General features: G+C 37.8%; 2 protein-coding genes across 3 annotated transcripts in view; one reads left to right on the forward strand and one right to left on the reverse strand.

Annotated features, from left to right (window-relative positions):
* The window catches only part of LOC149067114 (microsomal triacylglycerol transfer protein-like), a 32975-nt gene extending 19926 nt beyond the window's left edge, over nt 1–13049 (forward strand). Inside the window, exons 6-18 of one of the 2 annotated variants that reach the window (XR_016195406.1) lie at nt 178–278; nt 2052–2119; nt 2573–2733; nt 3100–3265; nt 3452–3571; nt 4479–4688; nt 7427–7644; nt 7763–7863; nt 8761–8888; nt 9127–9324; nt 11364–11518; nt 11657–11822; nt 12842–13049. Coding sequence is in view for 1 of the 2 variants with exons in the window: in XM_089253040.1 (XP_089109166.1) it covers nt 178–278; nt 2052–2119; nt 2573–2733; nt 3100–3265; nt 3452–3571; nt 4479–4688; nt 7427–7644; nt 7763–7863; nt 8761–8888; nt 9127–9324; nt 11364–11518; nt 11652–11822; nt 12842–12989 (1945 nt within the window). In the remaining variant the exon portion in view is untranslated. Of the gene's footprint in view, nt 1–177; nt 279–2051; nt 2120–2572; nt 2734–3099; nt 3266–3451; nt 3572–4478; nt 4689–7426; nt 7645–7762; nt 7864–8760; nt 8889–9126; nt 9325–11363; nt 11519–11651; nt 11823–12841 lie in introns of both variants that reach the window. The other variant, XM_089253040.1, reaches the window with a different exon arrangement.
* Nucleotides 13050–14014: 965 nt separating this feature from the next.
* Nucleotides 14015–22106, reverse strand: LOC149067115 (zinc finger CCHC domain-containing protein 24-like). The gene is made up of 4 exons (XM_089253041.1): nt 21612–22106; nt 17861–18097; nt 14280–14444; nt 14015–14179 (listed from the first exon to the last, which is right to left on the reverse strand). The coding sequence occupies exons 1-4, from the start codon at nt 21924–21926 to the stop codon at nt 14066–14068; spliced, it is 831 nt and encodes a 276-aa protein (XP_089109167.1). The 5' UTR covers nt 21927–22106; the 3' UTR covers nt 14015–14065.
* Nucleotides 22107–25256: the final 3150 nt, after the last annotated feature.

The following is a 25256-nucleotide window of genomic DNA, read 5'->3' on the forward strand; positions in this document are numbered from 1 at the left end:
TAGCCCCTGCTTAGCTTACCCCCATGTAAATATACTTCTTAATGGCATGTACAATCCACACACCCAAATTTTGCTACTTTGAGAGGGGGGGGGGGGTAAATGGAGACTTAAAAATAATTTTTGTATCATCAAGGCATTCAAGATTACATGACTGCTTTTTTCTCATTTAATATTCAGAACGAAGCTTCATCTCAAGTCCACACTTGATGACAACAAAGGAAAAATAACAAGTGATAAGATTCTTTTGACAATCAAGGAATTGGAAACTAAACATGGAGGTGCATAAAAATGAATCATCTTAATCATGAAATTGTTACTTTGTGATGATGTGATTTATGTTTACAATCATGAAATGCATTTGATACTTTGTGGGGTTTTTTTCATTGTATCAACTATTTTTGTATATTTTTAATGCATAATATAGTGCTCTATATGCCCCAAAGCGGCACCATTTTACCAGTTGAACCTCCCATTAACATTAGTTAACTGCATCATGCCCCCTCTCCCCTTAGGCTAGGATCTTTGGCAGGCTTCCTAGCCAGACTTTTTGAGGGACCTTTCTATAGTGAATTTATAGCATGAAAAATAAAAAAAGTGGACAATTGTCCCAACTTCAGAGCTGGATTCTGTTCAGCTCCACTCTTGAGGGGAGAGGGCATGAATTGCATGGCTCAGATTTATCAGTATTTTTACGTATATGGGTTCCTGAAATTTTTATAATACCTGCTGAAGATGCTGCCCCAGAAGAAATGTCATGCTTGTGTGACATTTCTTCAACGGAAAAGCTATTTTCCACTTTTGTTAGTGGCATTTCCTATAATCTTAAGCTTGTCTACCAGAGGCAACTACATGCAACAAACAACACGAGCGATTGCAGCCAAACATTCGGTTGGACAACTGGTGGTCCACTGAAGGCGACTCTCAACATGACTGTACTTCATACTGGGTTAAAATAGCATGAATTTTTGTGAATATGATCGAACATTTGTGTTATCAGTGATAGAAGTAGGAATATAGAGTTTTTATGGTATCAGCAATTATTAGCTGTACTGCAGCTGATAATCATATTTCATTTATATAGGTGTGATTATAAATTCATAATGAATATTTTTATCAAGATTACTGTCTCCACTGAGTATTGTAAGAATAGAACTTTCATATGGGTTTTGCTATATACGGCATTAAGAAAATTTTCCGTATTCAAATCCAGCTTCCATATTCAATGAAAAGCAGGAAATATTCGGACAAAAAATTAAACAAAGTAAAAAAAACAAAGTAAAATTAAGTAAAAAAAAACATTAGTGATGCAAAGATAGATGAAAAAACAACAACAAAAAACTAAAAAAGACTACTCTACACATACACAGAAGCAGCAAGACACTAAAATCCCATCCCAGTGGGGTCAGTCATTTGTCTTCTGTAAGCACCGAAATTCAATCGCTCAACATTGCAATGGATGATTCTTTTTGTTTTTTGTTCATTGGGATTAGTCTCACACATGTAGATGACTGCATATTACATGCTGATTGCTTATAGTCTCTTCTAATAGATGACCAGCTTTATTTTTTTCCCCACTTTGATATTTACTCCTAAAAGTCTTCACGTGGAGCAGTGATTCCCAACGTGGGCATTAATGCCCCCTGGGGGGCGATGGAATGTTCCAGGGGGTGGTAGAAGCTACAGGTTAAGCATAGGATCCTGTGGGTTAGATTGCATTGGGGGGCGATAGGAGAAAAAATTTTCTGAAGAAGGGGGCGATGGGACAAGAAAGGTTGGGAAACTATGATGTAGATCATAGTTTCCTAAACTTTTTTTGCTCCATCCCCCCAACTCAAGCTGACCCATAGGATCCTATTCTAAACCCAAAGCTTTTACTGCACCCCTGAACCTTTCTATTGGCCCCTGGGGGGGGGGGGTGATATTGCTCACTTTGGAAAATGCTGATATAGAGTTCCTGACAACCTTGTATCGAAAACAAGTATTATAATTTATTTTATCTGTTTAAGGGTGCAGGTAACATGTTTCAATTACGATTTCGTTTCTCCATTTAGGAAATCTGATTGAAAGTGATTTGAAACCTGAAAAAACTGACTCGAAGGAAAAATCAGAAGGAGTTGATGTAACAAGTGATTTTTATTTTCTATTAGTTAATTTACTAATTTCTCTATTGTGATTATGCAGGGTGTTCATAAACTGTTTAGGAAGTACGGACCAGTGGCGCGTGTGACCACTTCATTCAAATAAGTGCTTATTTATCTAAATATGCTCATTAATTAATCAAATTTTCACCTGTAATCTCAAGTTAGATCGTCTGATGTTGGCATGCTGTACTTCCTTCCAATTGGTAAACATTGATCCCAAGGCACCTAGTTGACTGTTATGATAAAAGATGTCATCATGGCAGCTGTTTCCAAATCGTGGATCTAGAATTATTGAAGAAATTTGGAAAATTTTCTGTTCCAAAATGGACTTCACTTCCCACCCCTGTAACAATGAAACAGTGCAAGTGAAAAAAAATTGTTTTCTTTAATATTTTTCAGCTCTCAGTTCCGATGTGCTTTTCTCATTTCAGCTGAAGGCGAGTATCAAGAGTGTAAAGAAAACTTTGAGTTCTGATAATCTGTCTAAAGTGAAGTCCGCTTCGGTATTCCTGAATCTGTTGAAACTGTTCCGTGGGGCTTCTAAAGATGCTATCAAGAAAGTGATCAAGAACAAGGACTACAAACCTATCCTGTAAGTACACTTAAATCAAAGCTGTCAAAAAATTATCATACAACAGAAATTATCGTTTTTTTTTAATCTCCGTCATTTTATGGACATCACTGCTAATTATACTGATGCCATCTCTATGTCATAAATTTATGCGGTTACATGTATTTATATGGGGGAGGGTCTCTTATGTCCCTGTGCAGTAAAATATTTCAGTGTTTCTAAATTTATGGTGTCTTAAAATGTCCTCAACAACCTGGGCTATGCCACACATGTTGATACCGATTTATGTTTTTAAATTTTTGTTTTGATGCATTTCTTGAAACTGATGATGTTTTTTATCTCAGTTATTTGTTAATTTATTGCTTATTGAATGGTTCCAATTTTCAGTCCGCAGATACTGGACATTGTTGCATTTGCGAACACAGACGAAGCTGTCGAGGCAGCTTTCGATGCTCTGGATTTTGTTAAAGGAGATCTTGACCTCATTGAGAGATATCTGCTGAGCCTCTCTCTGGTCCCACATCCAAAACATTTCATGCTGAAGAAACTTTTAGTATGTATTCAAATATTAGTGTTTTATTTTAACCTGCCTGGGGCTTTCATAAGATAGACTTGTCTATCTAGTGATAGTTGTTAACATTTTCCGATTTTTACTATTGCTTTTATTGTTCTGAGTCCCATTTGCTGAGATTGGTGAATTCCAAGGCATGGTAACTTCGTATAATTTTCATTTTTGTAGAACATGCTCAAAACGCCCTTGAACAATGAGAAAATTAAAGCTTCTATGGTTTCTGCAGTTGGAGCTTTAGCTAGAAGATTCGATGAAAATTCAAATAGCGAAGATGGAAGCAAGCATGAGGTAAAATGACATAAAACATTTGACTCAAATAATTTGAATTTGATTGTGTAAAAACATCTGAGTATTTCACACACAAAACTACATGGGCGTTTTGCTATTTGGAAAAATAAAATAGCTGTTATCTGTGCATCCTCTGAGTTTCATTTTCAGGGAAGGGAAGATGGGATAGCATCGGTTCAGTAGGAATTTCCATTCAAACATAATACAAGGGTGTGAGGATTAAGTTGTGGGACACAAGTGACATAGTGGTAGGATGTTCGTCTATCACCATTAAGGCCATCGCCATTTCCACGGGTTTGATCTTAAGGAAAGAACTTTTCATTGCTGTTCACTACCAGACCTGAGGTGACTGCAATAGGTGGCACCTAAATATGCTCTCATTGAAAGTCCCTCCATCCAAGATGAGGACAAAGAAGTACAAATACAAATGCAACGCTACAACAGGCAAATTGCCCAACGAGGTGGCTGACTTAAGAACATCATGGATCCCAGAGCCATTTTTTGGAGGCCCTACCTACTACTGCTACACCACACATGCACACTGCCCACCCACCCCCCCTCGCGGAACCCCCAACGAATCGGTACATGCAGGAACGTGCGTGTACATGTAGTGAAACCTGACGTGAAGTTTCTTTGTTTCTCTGTAATGCTTGTTATGTGTAGTGCTGCCATCTGCCACCAGTTTTTCTAACTATGAGTGAAGTGTTATGATTGAATGTATTGCATTACTTTTTCTTATTAATGCAGTAATAGTATCTCAGTCTTATTGAAGTACAATACTAATTCATATTCATTCATATTATTTTTGTTTGTATGTGAATTTAGTGAATGTTGTTTGTTTAGTGTTTATATGAATTTATTTTAAAAATTTTATTCACCAGTGACATTTTTTTCTGTATGATTATAGGTTCTGACACTAGTCAAGGAGCATTTAGAGAAGAGCTTTCGTGCTTGTGAGACAGAGAACTGCAAAGCGCTTTATCTTCGGGGATTCAGAAATGCTGCTCTAACATCATCCATGGATTTTCTGATCGAAGTAGCTGAAAATGGAGGAGAATCTGCATCAGAATCTCTACAGGCTTTAAAGAGCATAGGGGTCGAGCGTTTCCAGTTAGTGGTAAGCAATTGTCATTGTTGGGCTTAATATTTATATTGTAGACTTTTTTGGCATGTCACTGAATATTTATAGAGTGAGAATTCATGGAGTAAAATTCAAAGAAACTGAATGCCAATTCCTTTGGCTTTAGGACAGAAGCAGACGGCAACCCATCAATTGCGAGCCCTATTTGGGTTGATCAGAGGACCCATTGCCCCCCCCCCCCATAAGAGTGGGAGGCAATTTCTATAATTTTTCATTTTTTTCACACTGTAATCTCTGTGAACGGGTCTGTCAAAGGTCCCAGCCTGTGCCTTCCCCACTGGATGTGGGGAACCATGGGAGGACTATTTTTTCTGACAATTTATCCTCAAAAACAGAATAGTGGCAACAGAAATTCTAAAGATATTTGGAGTGCAGTTGAAAATTTTTTTCTTTTTTCAGGAGTGGGGGATACCGATTTTCTGACTTTTGATGACACGGGAGGATTATTTATATATATATATATATACGATATTGCTTGGCCGAGGCGTATACAAGGGAATGCGGTGGTGAAGTTTGACAGAGATGATTGATATTCCGAAGTAAATTATAAACTGTTGTACAATCAATAATGTTTGACAGGAGGTTGTTCCAGTGGGTTATTGTTCGAGGAAAGAAACTAAATTTGAAACAATCTGTGGATGCAAAGATGGGTTTCAATTTTTATAAATGTTTCTTTTTGAAGAGTATGAAGCTGGAGTTAGGAAATTTGAAGTGTCGATACAATGGAAAATAAAAATGGCCATGAAGGATTTTGAAAAGGAAAGATAATCCAGATATATATATATATCTATGGCAATACTGCATATTGAGTTGGTGCTTGAGTTCAGTGATGGAGGCAGAGGATGACCAACAGTTAAGAATGAAGCGGGCAGATTTATTTATTAGATTTTATTATTTTGAATAGATTCTAATTTGTCTATATTTGAGAGACTATTATGGGGGCCCCAGATTTCACAGGCATATGAGAGTACAGGAAGGGTGTAGGTTTGGAAGCAGAGATGTCTGAGGTGAAGGGTGGAGTTTTTAAGGTTCAGACAAAGAAAACTTATGTTTAATATGAAATATTCTTAGTGGCATGTTTACTGGGAATGCTGAACTTCCTTATATAAGCAGATATAAGCTCTTCTCAAATGGGGGGGGGGGGGGAAGTGGTTCCCAGAGTGTGTGCATGGTGATTGGGGGAGGGATTGTTTACTTTTGCCATGCCGCCCTCTATTCTTGAAGGACAATCCCAATCAGAGGCGTATGCAGGATCGGGGGGGGGGGCACAAAATGCTTAGGGGTGGGTTGCAATGAATTTTGAAAAAAGATTTCGAGTTCTTAGCCATAAAATAGCATTGAAATTAACAGAAATTGTTTATACTAACATATAAAGGTATTTTTTTCTGATATTTAATTTAAAAAACATTTTTCATCTAAAATAAATTTTTGATTGTCTGGGGGGAGGCATAAGGAAACTCTTGGATTCCTCTCTCTCGCCCCCAGTGCACATTTCGGATCCAAATATACATTAGGAGGGGGAAGAGCTGACTGGGGTGGGGGGTCAGAATTTTGCTGACACTGGGGGGTGTAAAGAAATCAACTGATATGTAATACTAGAATGGCCCTTAATAAAACACCTGACATCACTCAGCCCCTTGACCAGGGTAATAGCTAAAATGGTGATTGTTGTTGACAGTGCCTTAGCTGTGTATGGTTAAGAGGGGGGAGGAAGTATTATTCAAGGAAGCATCGTTGAAAAAATAAATATTCCCTTTGAATTCTCTGACAGCAAATGATGGGAATGTCTTGTAAAATATGGATAAAATATTGTCACCTTATGTCAAAGGTCTTGAACCCTCAGAGCTTTTTTGTTGTGGCCTGCCAATCATTTTCAGAAAATGAAACATTGAAAAACTTTAATAAAAAACTTTAAATGGGGAAAACTTTAAAAACTTAACTTAAAATTATGGAATTAATGAAAGAAATAAGTCCAGAACAAATTAATGAAAGAAGTAATTTTAGAATTTTTGAAAAAATTTCAGAATTTTAGTGAAAACAATAACTTATAAATCAATGGGAGAAATAAATTTGTGATTTCTGATCAAATTCTTTCACAATCGATAAAATAATAATGCATAACCATTGAAAGAAATTATTTCAAGACATATTGGGAAACAAAATAATTTTAGAGTTGCCTTAAAGAATCATTTTATCAGTTAATTAAAGAATCATTTAAATTTCAGATTAAAATTAGTCTCAATCAAGTAGTTTAATCAGCAATTAATCAAAAGCTTTTTCAGAATTAGTGAAAAATTATTACAGAACTAATCAAAAATCTTCAAATTATTTTTGTTCTTGTTTAACTCCGGGGGGGGGGGGGGCATCGGTTCCCCTTCTATTAATATGCCTCTAAGTTACACAAATTAGTGGAAGCCCGAATTAGCTTCATTGGAAATTTCAATTTGGTCTGCTGTGTCTGAAAGATTGATTGAAGACCACTGCCTTATGTATTACTTCTTATGTTGGTTCTTTTTATGGCAAAAAAAGAAATATTGTATGCAAAAGTATATTTGCCAGATTTTTAAGTAAATTGCAGTATTTTTGTAAGAAAGTTAAAGGATTTTTACCTTCTGAAGGTTGGCAGGTCTGTGGCAGCTAAAAAAACCTGATAAGTTAATGGCATATAGAATAATATTTTCATCTCTCTTAGAATTTTCCTTTCTTTCTTGCAGTGTGAGACCATGGCGAAGAATGTTTTTTATCAATCGAAAGCTAAGCAAGACAGCTCAGCCAGAATACTAGCGGCGGATTTCCTCTTCAGTTGTCATCCTTCTGATAGAACTTTGCGAGATTTCTTCATCTCGTTCATGGATGATAAGGAATCCTTTGAGTTTTCTGTTGCTATTTTTGCGAGACTGAAGGACAGAATGGCGAGAGACAAAAAACTGAGGTTCATCATATAATTTTATCGACAACCCCTGATATATTTTGGGTTTTTTCCCCCTCCCCCTCGTGATTGACAATAATTCAAATATAAATTGATTATGGTTATTAAATTATGATTGCAGGTCTGAAATACAGGATCTGCTTAGAACTGAAAACAACATGTTGTATGTTTTCAATTTATATCAAGATGGATCGTCTATTTGTTTGACACGGGAGTTATTCTGTAAGTCAAGACTAGAATATTTGTAAACCTTTTCATTTTTTTCCATTTGTGCTGTGAAATCCTGATACAGTAAAACCTCCTTATTGGATAGCCTGCTACTCATTAGCGGACACCTGTCTGTAATTGATACTTGAAGTCTGTGGAGGCTCATACATTGAGGCTACCTCAATTTATGTAGCTATATATTAGCAGACACTTCCCATTAGCGGACAAAATTTTAGGTACTATGGTGTCTGTTATTGAAGGTTTCACTGTATAACAATATTTGGTAAACCAGACACAAATCTACAGTGAAGTGTCAGGGAGCGTGACTTGTGTGGGTTTTGTTGGATCGTTTCATATTTTGAAGGATAGACTTTTCTCACATTATTCAGCTCTTGGGAGGGATGATCGATCCCTTTCTCATCCTCTCCTGAATCTACGCCTGCTGCAAAGTAAAAAAAATGTCTGAAGATGCGTGATGTCGCTTCTCCGCTATTCATATGAAGGTTTTAATAGGTAGCAGAATTTTTAGGAAAGTGAATTCAACTGCTTGTATAGGAGATCGTACCCATGTCCTCTCGCATGCTGGGGGTGAGCACACTAGATGAAATAGTACTACAGAAATGACGAACTTCTTTGGTTAGAGCTAGGACATTGGTTCGATTCCCCCATAGATGCAGTTGAATTTTCTTTTCTGGATTCCTCTTTGCATCAGCCAGCTGTTAACCTTTTGTGGTTTTATGTCCATGGACTCGACAACGAATCAATGATAATTCAAACTAAAAAAAAAGATCTTGAATCAACAAAAGATATATGTATCATTTTGTGAAGCTTCACCGTATCTAACTTTGAGTAATATTTTGTCTCTGGCGGTAATCGATCAATCATCTTATTTAACTTTTGTGTTTCATTTAGCGACATCGGAAGTGAACAGCAGTTATAATCTCTTCATGGAGATGTTACCAGGAGGCCTATTGAAGAGGAGCTCATTTGATGTGAATATTGATGTACCACCAAGCGATGAAAAACTTTCAGTTTTATCAGTAAGTCCATCGTCATCATATAGGGACCTAGTGAATAATTTAGTAGTTGTTCTTAACATGAGGGGTTATTTTATTATGAAATTCGGTTAGTGCTATAGCTGATTTATATAATATTGTCTCTTTGATTTTGTTTCTTCACTAATTTTTATCTTTCATTTCATATCAATTTTCATGTCGCTGTAAATTTTTGCAGGAAAGTTTTGTTAATTTCTCTTTTTCTCTTCTCTTTAATATAAAGATAGGAATATTCGCTAGTGGACTCAGTAGTTTTGCCGGTGGCTCTTCGGATCAGACCGACGATGAATTGGTGCAGGCTGGTATGGAATTGTCTTTCCTTGGTGTGAATCTACGCCCATATATATTCTTTGAGAGCACTTCGGAACTGATGGGGCATGTATGGTCTGGCACAGGAAGTAGTTTGACACCGGCTTTGCAAGTAAATATTTTTAAAATATCCTGTATAAGCTGAATCTGTCTTGTTTTTTTTTTTTCTCATCCCCTGGTTTATAGCAAGGATGTTCATAGGAGAGGTGCTCATCATAGGAGAGTGTAGGCAACTTTACTGATTTGAAAATGTGTTGCGTGCCCTTTAATCAAGTGATCTGGAACAGAAGCTGTAGGTTACTTAAGTGATTTGTAAATGTGCTGTGGCGCTGTGATTCGTAAATATTCTGCAGATCATTTAAGTTAGTTGAAAATATGTCGCACGTCTCTTGATCTGGAACTGTTCTGCAGTTAGTCCACTATTCACTTATGTGATCTGTAAATGTTGCCATGGGTTGCTTAAGTGCTCTGGAACTGTGCTGCGGTGATCTTTAACTATGCCGCAGGTGACTTAAGTGATCTGCTAATGTGCCACAAGATACTTGAATGATCTGGAGCTGTGTGTGCCGTGGGTAACTTAATTGACCTGAAAATGTGCCACTGGCCACTCAAGTGTTCTAAAGCTGTGCTGTAATTCACTCAAGAGACCTGCAAATATTCTGTGGGGGGTGGGGAGGGGGATCACTTAAACGATCTTGAAAATGTGCTGCAGATTGACTTGGGAATGTGTCACACGAGTCACCCAAGTAATGTGCACTTGCAGGTCAGTTAAGTGATGTGGAAATGTGTCACTTCTGGAAATGTTAATTTTTAAAAAAATTAGGTTTGAGGCCATGGGTTGAGCATGTATGTTTTATAGTTTATGATGTTATCAAGTGTTCTATCCCAGAAATAAGGCTAGTTGAAAATGTGGGGTTGCATTGTTACAGGAAATTTAATATATAAACGTAAACACACATAAGTGAGCCGACCTTGACTACTGTTTATACTTTGTTGCCAGATACAACATTGTTTCAGTATTTTACTGGTTTTTTTGATGATTTTATTCAAATATTTAGATACAGTGATATCTTGATCTCGGATGTTTTCGTCTGGACATGACAAATATCTGTACTTATAAGTCCTAATTATTGTCATTTATGATCAATAAAAATTATCTTTCTGCATTTGGAAAACAATAATTTTCGTTTTTTAAAAAATAGTAAGTGGTTGTCTCATTGGGAATGAGAATTCTCTTTTCGCAAATTCTGTGAAGTTTAATTATGCAAAGGAAGCCGTTTCACCAGTTATCATACTAGAAAAAATTATCTCAGTTTTAATAGATGAATGTTGGAAAATCATTTAAAGCATCATCGAAACCCCCCCCCCCCTAGTTATCAAAAGTCAGCAAATCGGAAACCCTCTCTCTCCCATATATGCTGACGTAATACTTGACTGACCCCTTAACAAGATTTGTTTTAATTAATAAGCAGTTAATTTTAATTTAAAAAATCCAATTTAAATAAAATAATCAGATTTTTTCTTTAAAAAAAATCATGATTTTTTCATATCGTGCTCAGTAGAAACTTTTCTACCACTGGGTCGTTCATCGTGACATTCATTCACTATGTTGCCCACTCACTCACTAGGTCGCTCACTCACTCTCTACTGTATCATTTACTGACTCACTCAGTCATTTCTCGCTCACTGACTAGTGTAGAATTTTCTGTCTATGAATTGTTGATTGGTTTATTTTCTTAGCGTTGAATTGTCTATGAATTTTCTGGTGAACTTCCGTAAACCACTTTATAGGAATATTTTGTAATTTATTGTTCATATTTAGTAAATAAAAAACAAAATTGCCTTTTTCAATGCAACTTTCGTAGGAAATCATTTCCCTTCTCAGAATGCAATGTTAAAAGCTTCCAGCTCAAAATGCTCCTAATAGAAGGGGGAGGGGGGACACATTTAGGATGATATAACATAAGTGTGAGGTGGCATAAGTCGGCATTGCTATAGAGGAATTTGATTTTTCGATTGTAACGATGGTTAATTCATTATATAGTAACTTTCAGAAATGAATCGATCTCATAAATTGAGTTGCGTCACTGTATTTTATATGCTTATGTAATTAAGGCAACCAATTACAACTTGTATCTTGTCCACTTACAGGGAAATTTCTTAATAAGTGAAGTGAATACGGTCAGAGTTCTCCAGAACGGCATGAACGTGGAGATTAAATTAAATGCCGCTGCATCTGTTGACCTATCTGCTGCAATTCAAGTATCAATATGGAATCGAAATTCAGAGTCCGAAGTTAAAAATGGGTGAGTAAAAACACATTTGCTATTTACAATTTAAAAATTGTGCGAAATACTTCTGATTTCACCAGAAATCGTTGAACTTTTTTTACGATATTTATTCAATGATGTATTTCATTGTACAATCACTTTGACACAGGGCAGCTCTTCTAGTCATGGGGTCTTTGAGCGTCGGCCCTGATCCATATATTCTTGAAGAAAGCTTCAATTTCAGAGGCAAGACATCAATCAGCTTCATGACCGACTTGGAATTCTATGAGTTACCGTTTAAGATGTGCTTAAAAATGGCTCAGCCCTCGCTCACAGTCACGTAAGTTTTAGCAAATTTTCTAGTCGTGGCAGTTAAATTTAATATTATTTTCATAATACAGTTGATGCTCATTATAGCAACTGTTGCAGTATAGTGATCTGTAGGAGGAGTCTGACATTATTTTTCATCCAATATAATGATCTGCAAAGACCATTAAATCCAATAGAATGTCCTGTTACATTTTCATCGCAACTTGGCACAATTTAATGAGGTCAAGCCAAGGTTGCAACTAGGTTCTTGATCAGCCAGCGCAAGCACACATTTTGACCCCCCCCCCCCTGTAATGTTGAAAGAGCTATTTCCTAAACCATTTTTTTCAACCATTTTGATGTTGTGGACTCTATAGTGCAGGCCAATGCCCCACAGATCCCCCTGTAGTGTCAGAAGGTTAAATTTCAGCACCACCATCCCATAAAACACAAAGTTTGTTTTTATAATTTGTATTGAATAAATCACAATTTCACACTACAAAATGTGCCATTCATTGTAATGGTGGTAAATAAAAATTATCCATTAAATTTAACGTGAATTTAAATTAAACAGCTGACCCCTTACAAAGTACTCACGGACCACAGATTGAGAAACACTTTGTTAAAGGGTTTTCATTCCCGAGACAAATACTACTATGTTAAAACATGTCATTGACACACTACTCTGGCCAATACTGCTTTGTGCATAAATGTTTTATGAAGCGCTGATCTTGTGACCTTGTAGCAGTTAGTGATTATTTCATCTGATGCTGGGGCTCTTCAGACATGGTTCTATGGATCCTTTGCACCAATAAGGCAGATGCCAGGAACTCCCTTCATCAATCAATAAGAAAAGTTCACTGACCCCTTTTACAAAATAATATTAATATAATGTGTTTTATCATATAAGCTTGTGGACCTCCCCTATTCCGAAATTTTCCAAGGATCCCTGTTAAGAACCACAAATCGAATGGTATATTTTCCCACATAATGCAAAAAATGATACTTCTGGGATGACTTAATAGTTGTTTTTTTTATTCTACTCCTTAGGAACAAGAAGGCAAGTTCTCTTTCGATACGGGACAAGAAAGCCGCTTGCCAAAGGCGAAATACGAAGAAGATATTTATCCCATCAAAATCGTTCCACATGCATTACAGGAATGACCTCATGTGTTCGATCATGCATAATTCTAAGTAACAAGGACATCTGAAAAAAGTCAACATAATTTTTTTTGTTATTAAAGTAACTTTTTTTTAATGCCCTTGTTTGTTTGAATTGCTGTATAAATTGACTGGAATTTATCTCGGGCACAAAGCTTAACTTATCTTCATATATGCTTGCCTCTATTTTTTTGCTTTGTCAATGTATTGCGAAAGAAAATTGTGGATCATGTTTATCAATATCAGATGTAATACAGCAGGGGTTCTTAACACGTGGGCCACTACCCAAACTGGATTCGCGGGGGCTTCTGAGATTGGTAGCAAAAATCCACTCTCAGCCAGTTCTCCACAGTAAGCAGTATGGCTCTTAATCCACAGGTTGTTCCCCAAACTTTATTCGTAGTGGCTTCTGAGATGGATTTGTATGGTCCATACAAATCCACTTAGTCTCATTGTAAATGCATGTATTGCAGCACTTGTTGCAAAAAAAACAAACGGTCTCAAAGGTCATGAAGTTTACCATGTTGTTGGTTTTGGGTCAGGGTTAAAAAAAGATACGAACCAGTGTAATACAAAGTCGAGCTAAACCAATATACACCTATGCAAGGCCTGGAGGTTAATGAGGCCTCGTAAGTGGTTTTAGAATCAATTAATATAATTCACATTCATTATAGAATTACATAACTCCAGAATCAAAATATGTGACTCCAGAATCATAATGAGTAGTTCCAGAATCAATATAGGTGATTCCAGAATCACATGACTTGGGGGGGGGGGGGGGGTCCCTGAGCAAAGCATGCATTATAGGTCATCACGATTGGGTCAAAGATGTTTTGTTTGGATAGCAAAGATAATAATAATAAGTACCATTTATATTGCTTTGCATGAAGCGGGCCAAATGAGATACGATAAATCATATAAGTGGGTAAACACGTTATCCTGACCGTGCTTATTGAACATTACTTGCAATATTCCTTGCAGTATACCTTCGGTCACTATTAACACACTTATTGCTTACGATTAACTGTGCTGACTTACATACACAAAGAAGAAACGTATTGGTATCGCTTCAAAAAATTTTAATACAGCCCATTTGTTTGTGTTTTTCAACATTCATTGTACCCGCCGGCAGTAATAGCCTACAGTCTTACATTTTTCACATAAATGTTGAGGATGTTCTTTGCTTTGATCGGACACATCGAGGCCATCTGGTTTCTCCAGAGGACGCTGATCAAACAAAACAAAATAAAGTTTTTAAAAATATAATCATATTTTTTCATTTCATGTGTAAAAAATATGTTTTCTTTATTTGCCCCACAAAATTTACCTGTTTATGCGGATAAACGTTGATGTGGCATTTGATGCATTCCTGGCCCATGTTAGCCCAGCTGTTTCCGCTCATCCATTTCCTCTTGCATTTCGGACATTTGTATTCTCCGAAGCACCTTTTTTTACCTTGATATGGTGTTAGCCCTTCTCCTTTAGGTCGAGCCTGTATAACAATAAATAAAACATAAATTATATCGACATGGATTGCAATCGTGGTTTGTGACTGTTAACTGATTTATTGTAAAGAGATTTGTTGCGCCAAAATATTGGATTGATGAAACGTGGCAGTGTTGTGTGTGGTTAATGCTTAGTTACTACTTCTAATTTACTGTACATGCATCTCTTACACACTCCTCTACAAAATTTCTAACAAATCGATACACTCTAGCGTATTTGCAGTCAGAATTATGCTCATTTCATGTTATACTGCTGCTGCCACCTGACTTATATTTTGGAGTGAAAATGGCAGATGACTGAATTTGCATGTTATTTAAGTATCATGTTGAAGGTCTGCCTGCTTACTGTGGAGACACTCTTTTTCAAATTGGATACCAACTGCCATCTATTTTCTGAATCGAAAAAAGATAAATTGGCATTGAATGATTAATGTATTTTGAGTTGGTCTGCTGATTGCTCTAGGAAACTCTTTTTGGGGGGTTTCTCAATTATTTCATCTGCAGCAAGGATTTGTTAAAGTACAAGTCACGGCAAGCGTGGATTCAGGCAATGGGGGCGATCGCCTTTCCCAAGAACAATAGTATTTGGCGAACATTTGTCTGTGACCTGTAAAGTACGGGATGATTAGATGCACCTACACAATAAGTCGCGTATTTGATACATCACCCTGGATTGGCCTGCCTCTGCTCTATTCGCAGCTGAAGATGTCTACCTGGACTTCATTCTTGGCTGAAGATGTTTACCTTGGCTTCATTTGCAGCAGATGATGCTTGCCTCCGGTCTATCGCCACGGGCAATTTACTACGGACTGAGTTGTGCCGGAAGTGTGAGTGTGTTTACCTAACAGTCTGAGTGCGTAAATAGTGTTGTGCCTGATTTTTCAGTGCTGCGCCATCTATATTTCAGAAGCGAAGTTTAATGATTGAATATTTGTGCCATTGTAGGCTATTTGTGTGTGTGCTCTCTCTGGGTACTTGCCTCCACTCCATTCTCAGCTGAAGATGTCTGCCCTCGCTCAGACGTGGTCTAGAGAGGGGCAGTGGGAATGATTGCCCCCTCCCAAGAGCAACTTAAAGCGAATAACATGAGAAAATTTGTCTGTCCCGTAAAATATGGGACGATAAAACTAACTCTCACAATTTTCGCCCCTCCCGTCACATCCTCCTAGATCCACACCTCTGTCAAGGGCGGCTCGAGACAATTATCACAGTGCAAATTTCCAGTTTCGGGGCTCCACTGGAGTATAAGCCGCACCAATGAAATAATCCCGAAAACTCACTGCAGTGTTCCATCCCACTGCAGATGAAATGTAAAAGTTGCAATCAGTGTTATGTTCAGGTGCTGCCATCGAGAAATGCATTGGATGGATTTTTTTAATGTAATCAGAATTATGTTTGACGAATCCCCTTTTTGACGGGGAGGTTGACCCCTGACAATTAGTTACGGTCATGATCCCGCCAAGGGCATGGCTGTAGCCTTGGGGCCTGGACAATTCTTTTTTCCTCACACTGTAAAACTAAATTCACTAGAGAGCGGTCCGTCAAAGATTCAAGCCCAGCTGCACAGGATGGGGGAAAAGAAACTTGGTTACGGTGCGCTGGTGATACCAGCGGGTTTGGTGATCGTATGACCCGGTATTCTCTACGGGGGTTGAGCTGGTAGGGCCCGAAATGATTCTTGTCATTTTTTTGCTTTCCACACTATTCACTGTAGGGGAAGAGGGGCCCTGCTTTTCTAACACTTTTTTAATGAAAATGTCCGCCTTCAGGATGGATGCAGGGCCTTACTTGGCTAGAAATGACTGTCTACCAATTAACATGCTTACTCTCGAAAATTTGTGCCAAATTTTTATGATAAAATTTTTGCCTTGGGCTGAAAAGGTTAAGCGCTGTTCTATAGCAGTGTTTCTCAACCTGGGGCCATATAGTCCCCCGGTGGGCATGAGATACTCCAAGGGTGCCCACGGTTTAAAATCAAGTTGAAGAGAAGCCATGACAGGCTGCTAAAGGGGCCACAAAGAGCTGTGAAAAAAAAAATCAGCCTAAAGAAATGAATCTTCAAGTGAAATATGGTGGGGCGAAAGTGGTGACTACTTTCAGAATGAAGGGAAGTGGTCGTCAAGGGCCGTCTTAACGCATGCGCCCATCTGGACACACCACGATAATGAAACTTGATGCTATTTTTTTTTCGAGAATAAGTATGTAAATTTGTATACAGGTAAAACTTCCCTCCCCCATGCTGTAAAAAATGACCCTGCATAGAACCAGGGCAGTCTGAAGTATTTCGAATATGTGGGTGCTCATCTTGAGCTTTATATAGGAAAATTCGTTTTCATGATCCCTTCTGGAGGTGCTCAGAATCTATGTACAGGGTGTCCCACAAAAGTCAAAATAAGGGGGGGGGGGTGGGGGGTTATGATACTCACTAAGACAAACCATATTTGCACTGGGATCCAGGTTCGCATCCCGCTCATTCGAAAGATAAATGTAGGACTCGCGCTTCAGAAGTCACCAAAATATGGTGGCCTTGCTCAGATGGTGAGGAACGATGGCGAAATTTCTTCATTGTAGTCACAGGCAATTTTGCGATGGGGAAAACATCTTTCCCTTTTTTTCTCTGTAAGGCTGCACACATAGTGGAGCGAAGAGATAGGTTCGAAAGGTAGATAAGTTCCAAGAATTGCGACTAGGAAGAAAAAAATGCATGAGGGGTGGAGGAAGAGATGTCCGCACATACCAAAGAGGAGAGTTTCATCATGAGTCTCTGGACAAAATACTCTTTAGCCAGGTTTTCCTATAGGAGCAGGTTCCTACATTTATTTATTCATTCATTCAAACCGAGCACAACTCCGGTCTATCGCCATAGGCAATTTACTACCGATTGAGTTGTGTCGGAAGTATGAGTGTGTCCCCCCCCCCCCCCAAATACTAGCAGGTTCCTACAGCGCACGCAGCGTGAAAACGCTGATTGGTTAAAAACCTGAAATTCCGGTTTTTTTTACCAGTCAGCGTTTTCACGCTGCACACGGCGCAAAAGTTCTCCTAGGAAAATCCGGCTTCTGGGCCCCTGACTGAAAAAGTGTCATTTATAAATTTACGTATTTACCCTCTCTCGAGGATTATAATGCCATATCTCATCACCGTGGAGGCCCACTCCCTACGCCCTTAAGGCTCGCGAGCCATGCACTGGGGAACACGAGTTAAGATGGCCCTGTCCGGGACTAGCTTTCAGATAATAATTTCATGGATGAAGTTACAAAAGAAAGAAATTTTCGGTACGCGAGTGGGGATAAATGTTATCTGCTGCAGCTTGACATCAGTGCCCCTTAGCGACTAATACAAGCACTTTTCTTCCCATGCTGTTTATCCCATGATTAGTGTGCTGTTCTGCGCGAGCGCTTACCTGAGGACAGTCTTTGATATAGTGGCCTTTCTTAAAACACAAATGACACAGATAAGATGGAGGTGGCTTTTTCACTGGTTTAAAGTCCAGAGTGATGGCGAGGTCATTGAACAGGTCCGTGAGATCTCCCAGAGTACTGGGAGCCAGCGGGTGGTTGCCGTAACTGGTGAAGCCGTTCGTCGCTGGTGGAAGGTTGCCGTAGATTGGAGGTGGGGGCGGAGCAATTCCATATTTTGCCTGGAATGGGAAAAATAAAATCAACAATGCTGAATGAATTGCATTGTTTAAAATAAACAATAAAAAAGAAATAAATAAAAAACCTAAAATTTCAGAGACTATTGCTTATGAGCACAGCATTTGAGACACTTGCTCATGTTTGAACACAGTTTAAGGATGACTTGCTCAATCAAGCTACGCAAACAAGTATGGTTCAATTTTGAAGCTTATAGAAGTGGCTTTTGAATGATATACAACACGGATAGTTTTATTATAAAAATCGGAAACACAAAAATTACAAAGACGATAGAAATTCCATAAATTTTGCATTTTGTTCAAATCTCCCCTTTGTTCAGGTTTGAATGCAATTTGTGCAAGATCTAATCAAGCCATATAGTCATACGTGGTTTCGTTAGCTTATAAAAAGGGACAAGGGCGTAGCCAAGGGGGGGGGGACTTGGGGGTCTGGTCCCCCCCCGAAATGTGAGAAAATGACCGAAGAAAGGGAAAAAGATGGCCAAATCCATTGTTCTGTCACTTTGGTCCCCCCCCCGAACGAAATTTCTGGCTACGCCCCTGAAAAGGGATTTATTAGATCATGCAGGAGTTCTAGAATTGAGTTCAAGTTCGAGCAGGTATGAAGACAGCCTCGGAAAAGTGCACAAATTGTGGGATTTTTGCCATCTTTGAACTTTTTGGATGTGTCTATTATTATTATTTTTAAATAATGTGATCTTCACGTATTCCCCAAGGGATCAGCATGATCCGTCCAGGGAATTTGTTAGTGTTAGGTTAGTAGACATCCATGCCCGGACCGGAATTCGACCCCAGACCTTACACAGTGAGAAGCTAGTTCCCTATGAAGCTAGTTTCCCGAAATGTAATGATTGAATAATTGGATCGTTGTAGGCTTGTTGTTGTCTGTGGCGAGACTTTTTAAACGGAGATAGACTCGCATTAGCGCCTCGAAGTTGAGCACCCGCAGGAAACCAACTTCAGCCGACCACCATTGTGGGGTTCGAAACAGGGACCTCGCGATGTGAGTCCGTCACTATGGCCACTCAACCACCACAGCGGCTTTTCTTGTCTACTAAAAATTATATGTGTTGCATATAATATGAAAGCCTTTTCTTTCCATATAAGCTTTAAAATGAAACTAACTTTATTAGGCCATGCACACAATTTCCGACCAAACCTGAACAAGTACAAGGGTACTTAATTACCTTGGAGAAAAGTAGGAAATTGGGAGAATTTTTGTCGTGGTTCAAAGTCTAGTTGTCAAGTTTTCTGGGAAGTTTCAAGTTATATATTGTGAACAAACAATTTGTGTTTGATATGAGAGCTTTTTTTTATAAGCTTGAAAATGAAACCCTCTTTAACGGTATAGCCAGAGGTGGATTTACGGTTTTGCGCCTGTGGGCGCAACACGAATTTTGCCTGCACACGCTCTAGGCTTCCCTTTTACTCACAAACGTGCTCACGCACGCTATAGATCACTCTTTTGGGCATTCACACGCTTGCACATTCTCTAGGTCACTCTTTCGGTCATTATGCCATTCACATGCTTGCACATACTTTTAATCATACTTTTGATCGTTCACTAACCTAGTTCCTCGCTCTCCAGGTCACTCTTTTGGGCATTCATATGCTTGCACGCGCTCTAGGTCACACTTTTGATCGCTCACTCTAATTCTGGTTTCTCCCCTTTTCATTCTCTCTGGTCATTCAGAGCTTCCACATTCTTTTGTTCATTCACATCCTAGAAAACTCTCGAGGTCACCCCAGTGATCTGGTCCCCCAGAGTCTCTGCGCAGAGGGGGATTTATGATTTATATAGCCACCCTCTTTTCTCATTTTACTAATTTTCTCAGTCACTCATTCTTAAAATTTGCCGCCCTGTGTTATAGCCCGCTAAGCACCCCCGTAAATACGCCACTGTGTATAGCTTGATTATACCTTGCACATATATCGCGTTCAAGTAACTGAACAAGTGTGAGGACAGTTTTGGAGAAAATTCAAGAACATAATTAAATATTGTTTCATTTCGAAGCTTGTGCAAGAGAAATGGTTTTCATATGATACACACCATATAAACTGTGTTAAGCGAATTGAAATTTCTTGAAAGCAATAAAGTACACAATTTTCAAACATAATAGAAATTCTGTAATTTCTGCACTTTTCTAAAGCTATCTATTTTACTTGTTCGGGCCTGTAGGCCGCCACACGGATAGCGTTCAATATTACAATAACGAAAAAAAAAGTCGTCAAGGAGATTTAAGCTATGTAATTCTTGTATTTTCTGCAAAGTTACTCTTGTTCAGGTGTGAACGCGATTTATGAAAGATCTAATCAATGCATATAGTCAAACATGGTTTAATTTTGGAGCCTAAGAAAAGCGCTCTCATACCATTTCCAACAGGGATCGTTTATAATCCAAAAAATTATCTCCAAAATGAATAGACATCTAACATTTCAAATACGACAAAAATAACTCAATTTCCGCATTTTGTTTTTCAAAGTAATCATTGTACTTACGCCGGTATTACACTATAAAGGTTTTGCAAAAGTTCTTTTATAAAACTTGAAAAATACAACCAATAAACTGATCGTTGCATTTGCTTGAATGTAATCGATCAGCTTATTGGTTGTATTTTTTAAGCACTTTTACAAAACTTTTACAGTGTAATCCAGGCCTTAGCCAGATTTAATCAACATCGCTATAGAACCTATAATCAAGCCACACAATTAAGTATGGTTTAATTTTGAAGCTTATAAACGAAGATTTCATCTGATATACAACTGGAATAGTTTTCAATACAACAATGAAGAACAAAAATTTCAATGACGACAAAGTACAAAGATTGTTGCATTTTTTTCATACTTCAGATTTGATAATCAGGTTTGAATGCAATTTGTGCAGTATCCAATCAAGCTATACAGTTAGAAATGACTTCATTTTGAAGTTTATAAAAATGGCTTTCATGCGAAATACAACGTGGTTAGTTTTGAATGAAATAGAATTTTAATTTCGTGACTCACATCAAGATCATAACACCAAAGAGTCAAGGGATTTGATTAATACAGTGGAAACAAAATGAAAGTTGAGAGAGAGAAAGAATTATTGTATATATTGATTACTAATCAAATAAATTTCGTTTCTTTCAAGTTCCTGAAAATGATAACATGATTATAATTTATATAAAATCATATCCGTCAAGTTTCAGATTTAAAATGTTGGATTTATAGGAATTTGGACAATTTAGAGATGAATGATTACGAAGATAATAGAACTTGTGATCTTCATATTCCATAACAATTATTTCCTTCGGTAATGTAATAACTCAGCTCCTCTTGGGAGTCATCACGGACTTCATATTCAATTACACATCAGCTCACGAAAGAGTCCATAATTAGTTCGCGCGATAATTTTTTTTTATATTGTTAAAGAAGTCCCAAATAAGATTAACATGACAAAAACAGAGAAAGATACACACGAATAAGGACATTGAACGATAAGACAAATCATTTCTCCCACCTGGTTGTCACTGGCCGCAGTAGGTGGCTGGTCAGCAAGAGTAAGGTAAACCCAATTGAGGAGATGAGCGTTTGGACAAATGCTGGGTCCATCTAGCGACGTCATCACGAACACACAAACACATTTACACACACACGCACATGGAAAAACGTAGCAGCAGCAGCAACACACACTCACACACACTTTTTCCACTCCACCTTCCAGTAATAGAAAGAGGGCTGGTTCTAAAAGTCTAGAAGTTTTTTTTCCCGAAAGTATTATAACACTAAAAAGAAACAAAAAAAAAAGGTTCGTTTCCCTGGCTTGGGTTCGCATGCATCTCTCTTTCTTTTTCTACCTAACCTAAAACATTTTTCCTCTGGTTCTTCTTCTGCGTCTCACTATCTTTAGAATCCCAAGGAAAAAGGAGAGGGATGATCTAAATGGAGCAGCAACAGCACCTTGCAGCAGCAGCAGCCCAACATCATCCCGTCCCAGCATCCCATTGAAGAGTGTGCGATCCGTTGAATTTCCTCCCGATTTTTTCGTTGCTTTCTTTTGGCATGGACGAGAAATTAGTTCCTGATCCTCATCTACTTGATACATACCATCGAGCAAAGAATAGTACAAAAGCCCGTCATCATCATCAAAAACAACGTTCACTGTTATTTTGAAGCGCGTTTATAGAAGCGTCCATGTGGTTTTGTTTGTCTTTGCATCCACCATTTTGAGTGGTTTTCTCAGCTAATTATCCTACGTTTGTTCCAGTTTTTTTGCAATCTGCCCTCTGATGATGCCAACCAGGACCGGTCTCAGACAAAGTAGCTCCCTGTGCGAGATAAAAATTTGGCACCCTCCTTCTAGTTAGTTTATTGTGGTGGTTGTGTGTATGGTGTGTCACGGCTTCCTAAGGTGCTCGACATCAATCATAAAAATATTTCCTTATAGTCCCAAATCGTCTCAGCATACCGATAAGACAGAGACTCTAAAAAATTTTCAGCCACGACCCAAAATCAACAACATGATCAATTTTGCGACCCATATATTGGTATATTTTGAATTTGAAAAATATTTATTAAATATTTCCGATTAACAAAATGTTCCGTTTTCGAAATTAATGGGACCAGTCCATAGCTTCATTCTTAACCGCCGCCTGGTACTTCAGTGGTTACGGAGCTAGCTTCTGACTGTGCAGGTCTGGGTTCGGCCATGGATGTCTACTAACAAATTCCCTGGGTAGATAGTAAAGATCTCATGGGAATAACGTGGTGATCACTAAAAATAAAAAATTAACAAGTGGGGGCAACAGGGCCTGAGCCCAGGCACCCAAATCAAACAGGGATTGCCAATTTATGGGAATTTTTAATCAATTCTGCAAATATTTCACTCATGAATTTATCATATATTTTGCGCAGTATTTAATAAAAAAAATTTAAGATTATTTTCTAGTTATGTGTAGTATTTTTCCAACTTGTTTCGGCGCCCCTATTATTTGGCGCCTTGTGCAATTGTACAGGTAGCACTGCCCCAAGACCGTTCCTGATGCCAACCCTTGGTGTTGAGGAAACGTTGTAGCAGAGAACCCTATAAAACGGTTGCTTCGATCTCGAAAATTTTATGACTCTGATTTACATATTTACAGCAGCGATTTACTTTTGTGCAGCACCCTCTATCGACAAAAATGTGAACTATTTTTTCCTGCATTAAACAACACAACTTTCGTGAGAATAACTTTTCTTAAACCGCATTCACGTACCAATTACTTTAATTTCTATGAACTTTTGACCTAATTACGAATTTATGGGAATTCTGCATATTTTTTAAATAATCTGTTTTTCTAAATAAGGTGGATCTTTACGAGATCAATGGGCAGATCATCCTTCCTCTTAAGATTTAATAATTATTAAATAAATTTTTATTAATTATAGTTAATATATATATGCCACTCTATTGGTTTTTATTTCCGCCTCAGTCCGTCAGCAAATTAACAAATTATGCCCCCTCCGCCTCCCTGTCTATTTTTTGTCGACTGGGAAATTTTGTTCCGCTATTTATTTTTTATCAGGTTCGTGAATGATTTTTCCTACTTATTTTTTGCCAGTGCCCACAAATTATTTCTTCCACTTATTCATTTTGTTCCGGTCCGCAAATCACTTCTCCCATTTATTGATCATTTTACTGGTCCGCAAATTATTTCCCGCATTTATTTTTTGATAGTTTGCAAATTATTTCTCCCATATATTTATTTTTTGCCGATTCCCAAAGTTTTTCTCTTATTCATTCATTTTTTGATAACTTCCAAAAAAAAAAATTTCCTCTTATCTATTTATTTATTTTTATTTATTAATTGGTTCTCCAATTATTTCTCCCATTGATTTATTTTTTGCCAGTTCGCAAATCATTTTCCCATGTTCGCAGGTCCGAAGTTGTAAAAAGATTTTGAAGAACACTTCCCGGACTTTCTAGAGCCGTATGCTCTATGTAGAACGAAACCAAAGAATTGGACCTCTGCTGTCACCTATCAAACAGAAACAGAACTATTTGCTGTAATTTTTTCTAATTGAAATTGGTTATTTTTCAACCGGTTTTCCGAATGAAAGTGATCAAAATATGGTATGATATCAATAAACGTGAGTTTCATGCGTGAAAGGCCAGTTTTGTTTTTAAATTTTGCCGGCAAGTTTCAACAATTATTTTCCGTGTGCTTAATAAGAAATATGTGAAACCCACAAATAGATATTTGGGGGAGGGGGGGGGGCGCAGCACAATGTGTAATTAATTTTTTATTTTCATTTTTAAATTAGATGGCAGCAGTCACATTACGAGAGATATTTCTAGTATTATGTTGGGCTGATAAGTATTTTTGGCCTAGTGGCCTGGAACGACAGATATTTATAATTTTCTTCATTTTGAATTTATAAGCAAACAAACAAGGAGCGAACCCTTCGTTAACCACATCATTTGTCACCTCGAATGGCTATAGGTGAGATGACCTTCTTCGGTGACGTCACGGGCTTCAAGTGGAGGCCTTCTGCTATATGGCGGTAATTTGATACGTTGATATGATGAGAACGAATGAACATCATAAGAATGGAAAAAAAAGAACCTAACGTAGGGACAAATATAGGATGTCCCATAAATACCTTAAAAATTAATAAAAATCGACGGAACTGGTATATTTAAATGCGGTTTTGGGAAAAACTTATTCTCACTATTGGTTTTTTTTTGGTGCAGAAAGAAAATTAGTTCGAATTATTGTCGAAGGAAGCGTTGCACGGAAGCAAATCACTGGAAATATACGAATCATACGGTTATCATACCGTTATCAGACGCTCAAAATAACTCCTCGGGCTCATTAGCCCCGATCTTTTGCGGAATCAGCATCCAAAGATTCGGGCATTGCCACAAAATATGAAGAAATGCTGAAAAATATCTTCAGTTTATTAATCAAGGAAAAAATTCCCAGAATTGATGAAAATCCCGAATTAATGAGAGAAAAAGTCCCAGAATCGACGTAAACCTGAAATTAATCAGGGAGAAATCCCAAAGTTGAGGAGAATTCTGAACTAACGAGAAAAATGATTTCAGACTTGATGGAAATCCTGAATTAATGAGCAAAAATCCTAGAATTGAAAAATGTTTGATGCATTTATATATTTTTTCATT

The sequence above is a fragment of the Pholcus phalangioides genome, unplaced genomic scaffold, assembly GCF_987345545.1.
Source record: "Pholcus phalangioides strain wild (caught in Gottingen) unplaced genomic scaffold, Ppha-v1.0 ptg000031l_1, whole genome shotgun sequence".
Classification (NCBI taxonomy): domain Eukaryota; kingdom Metazoa; phylum Arthropoda; class Arachnida; order Araneae; family Pholcidae; genus Pholcus; species Pholcus phalangioides.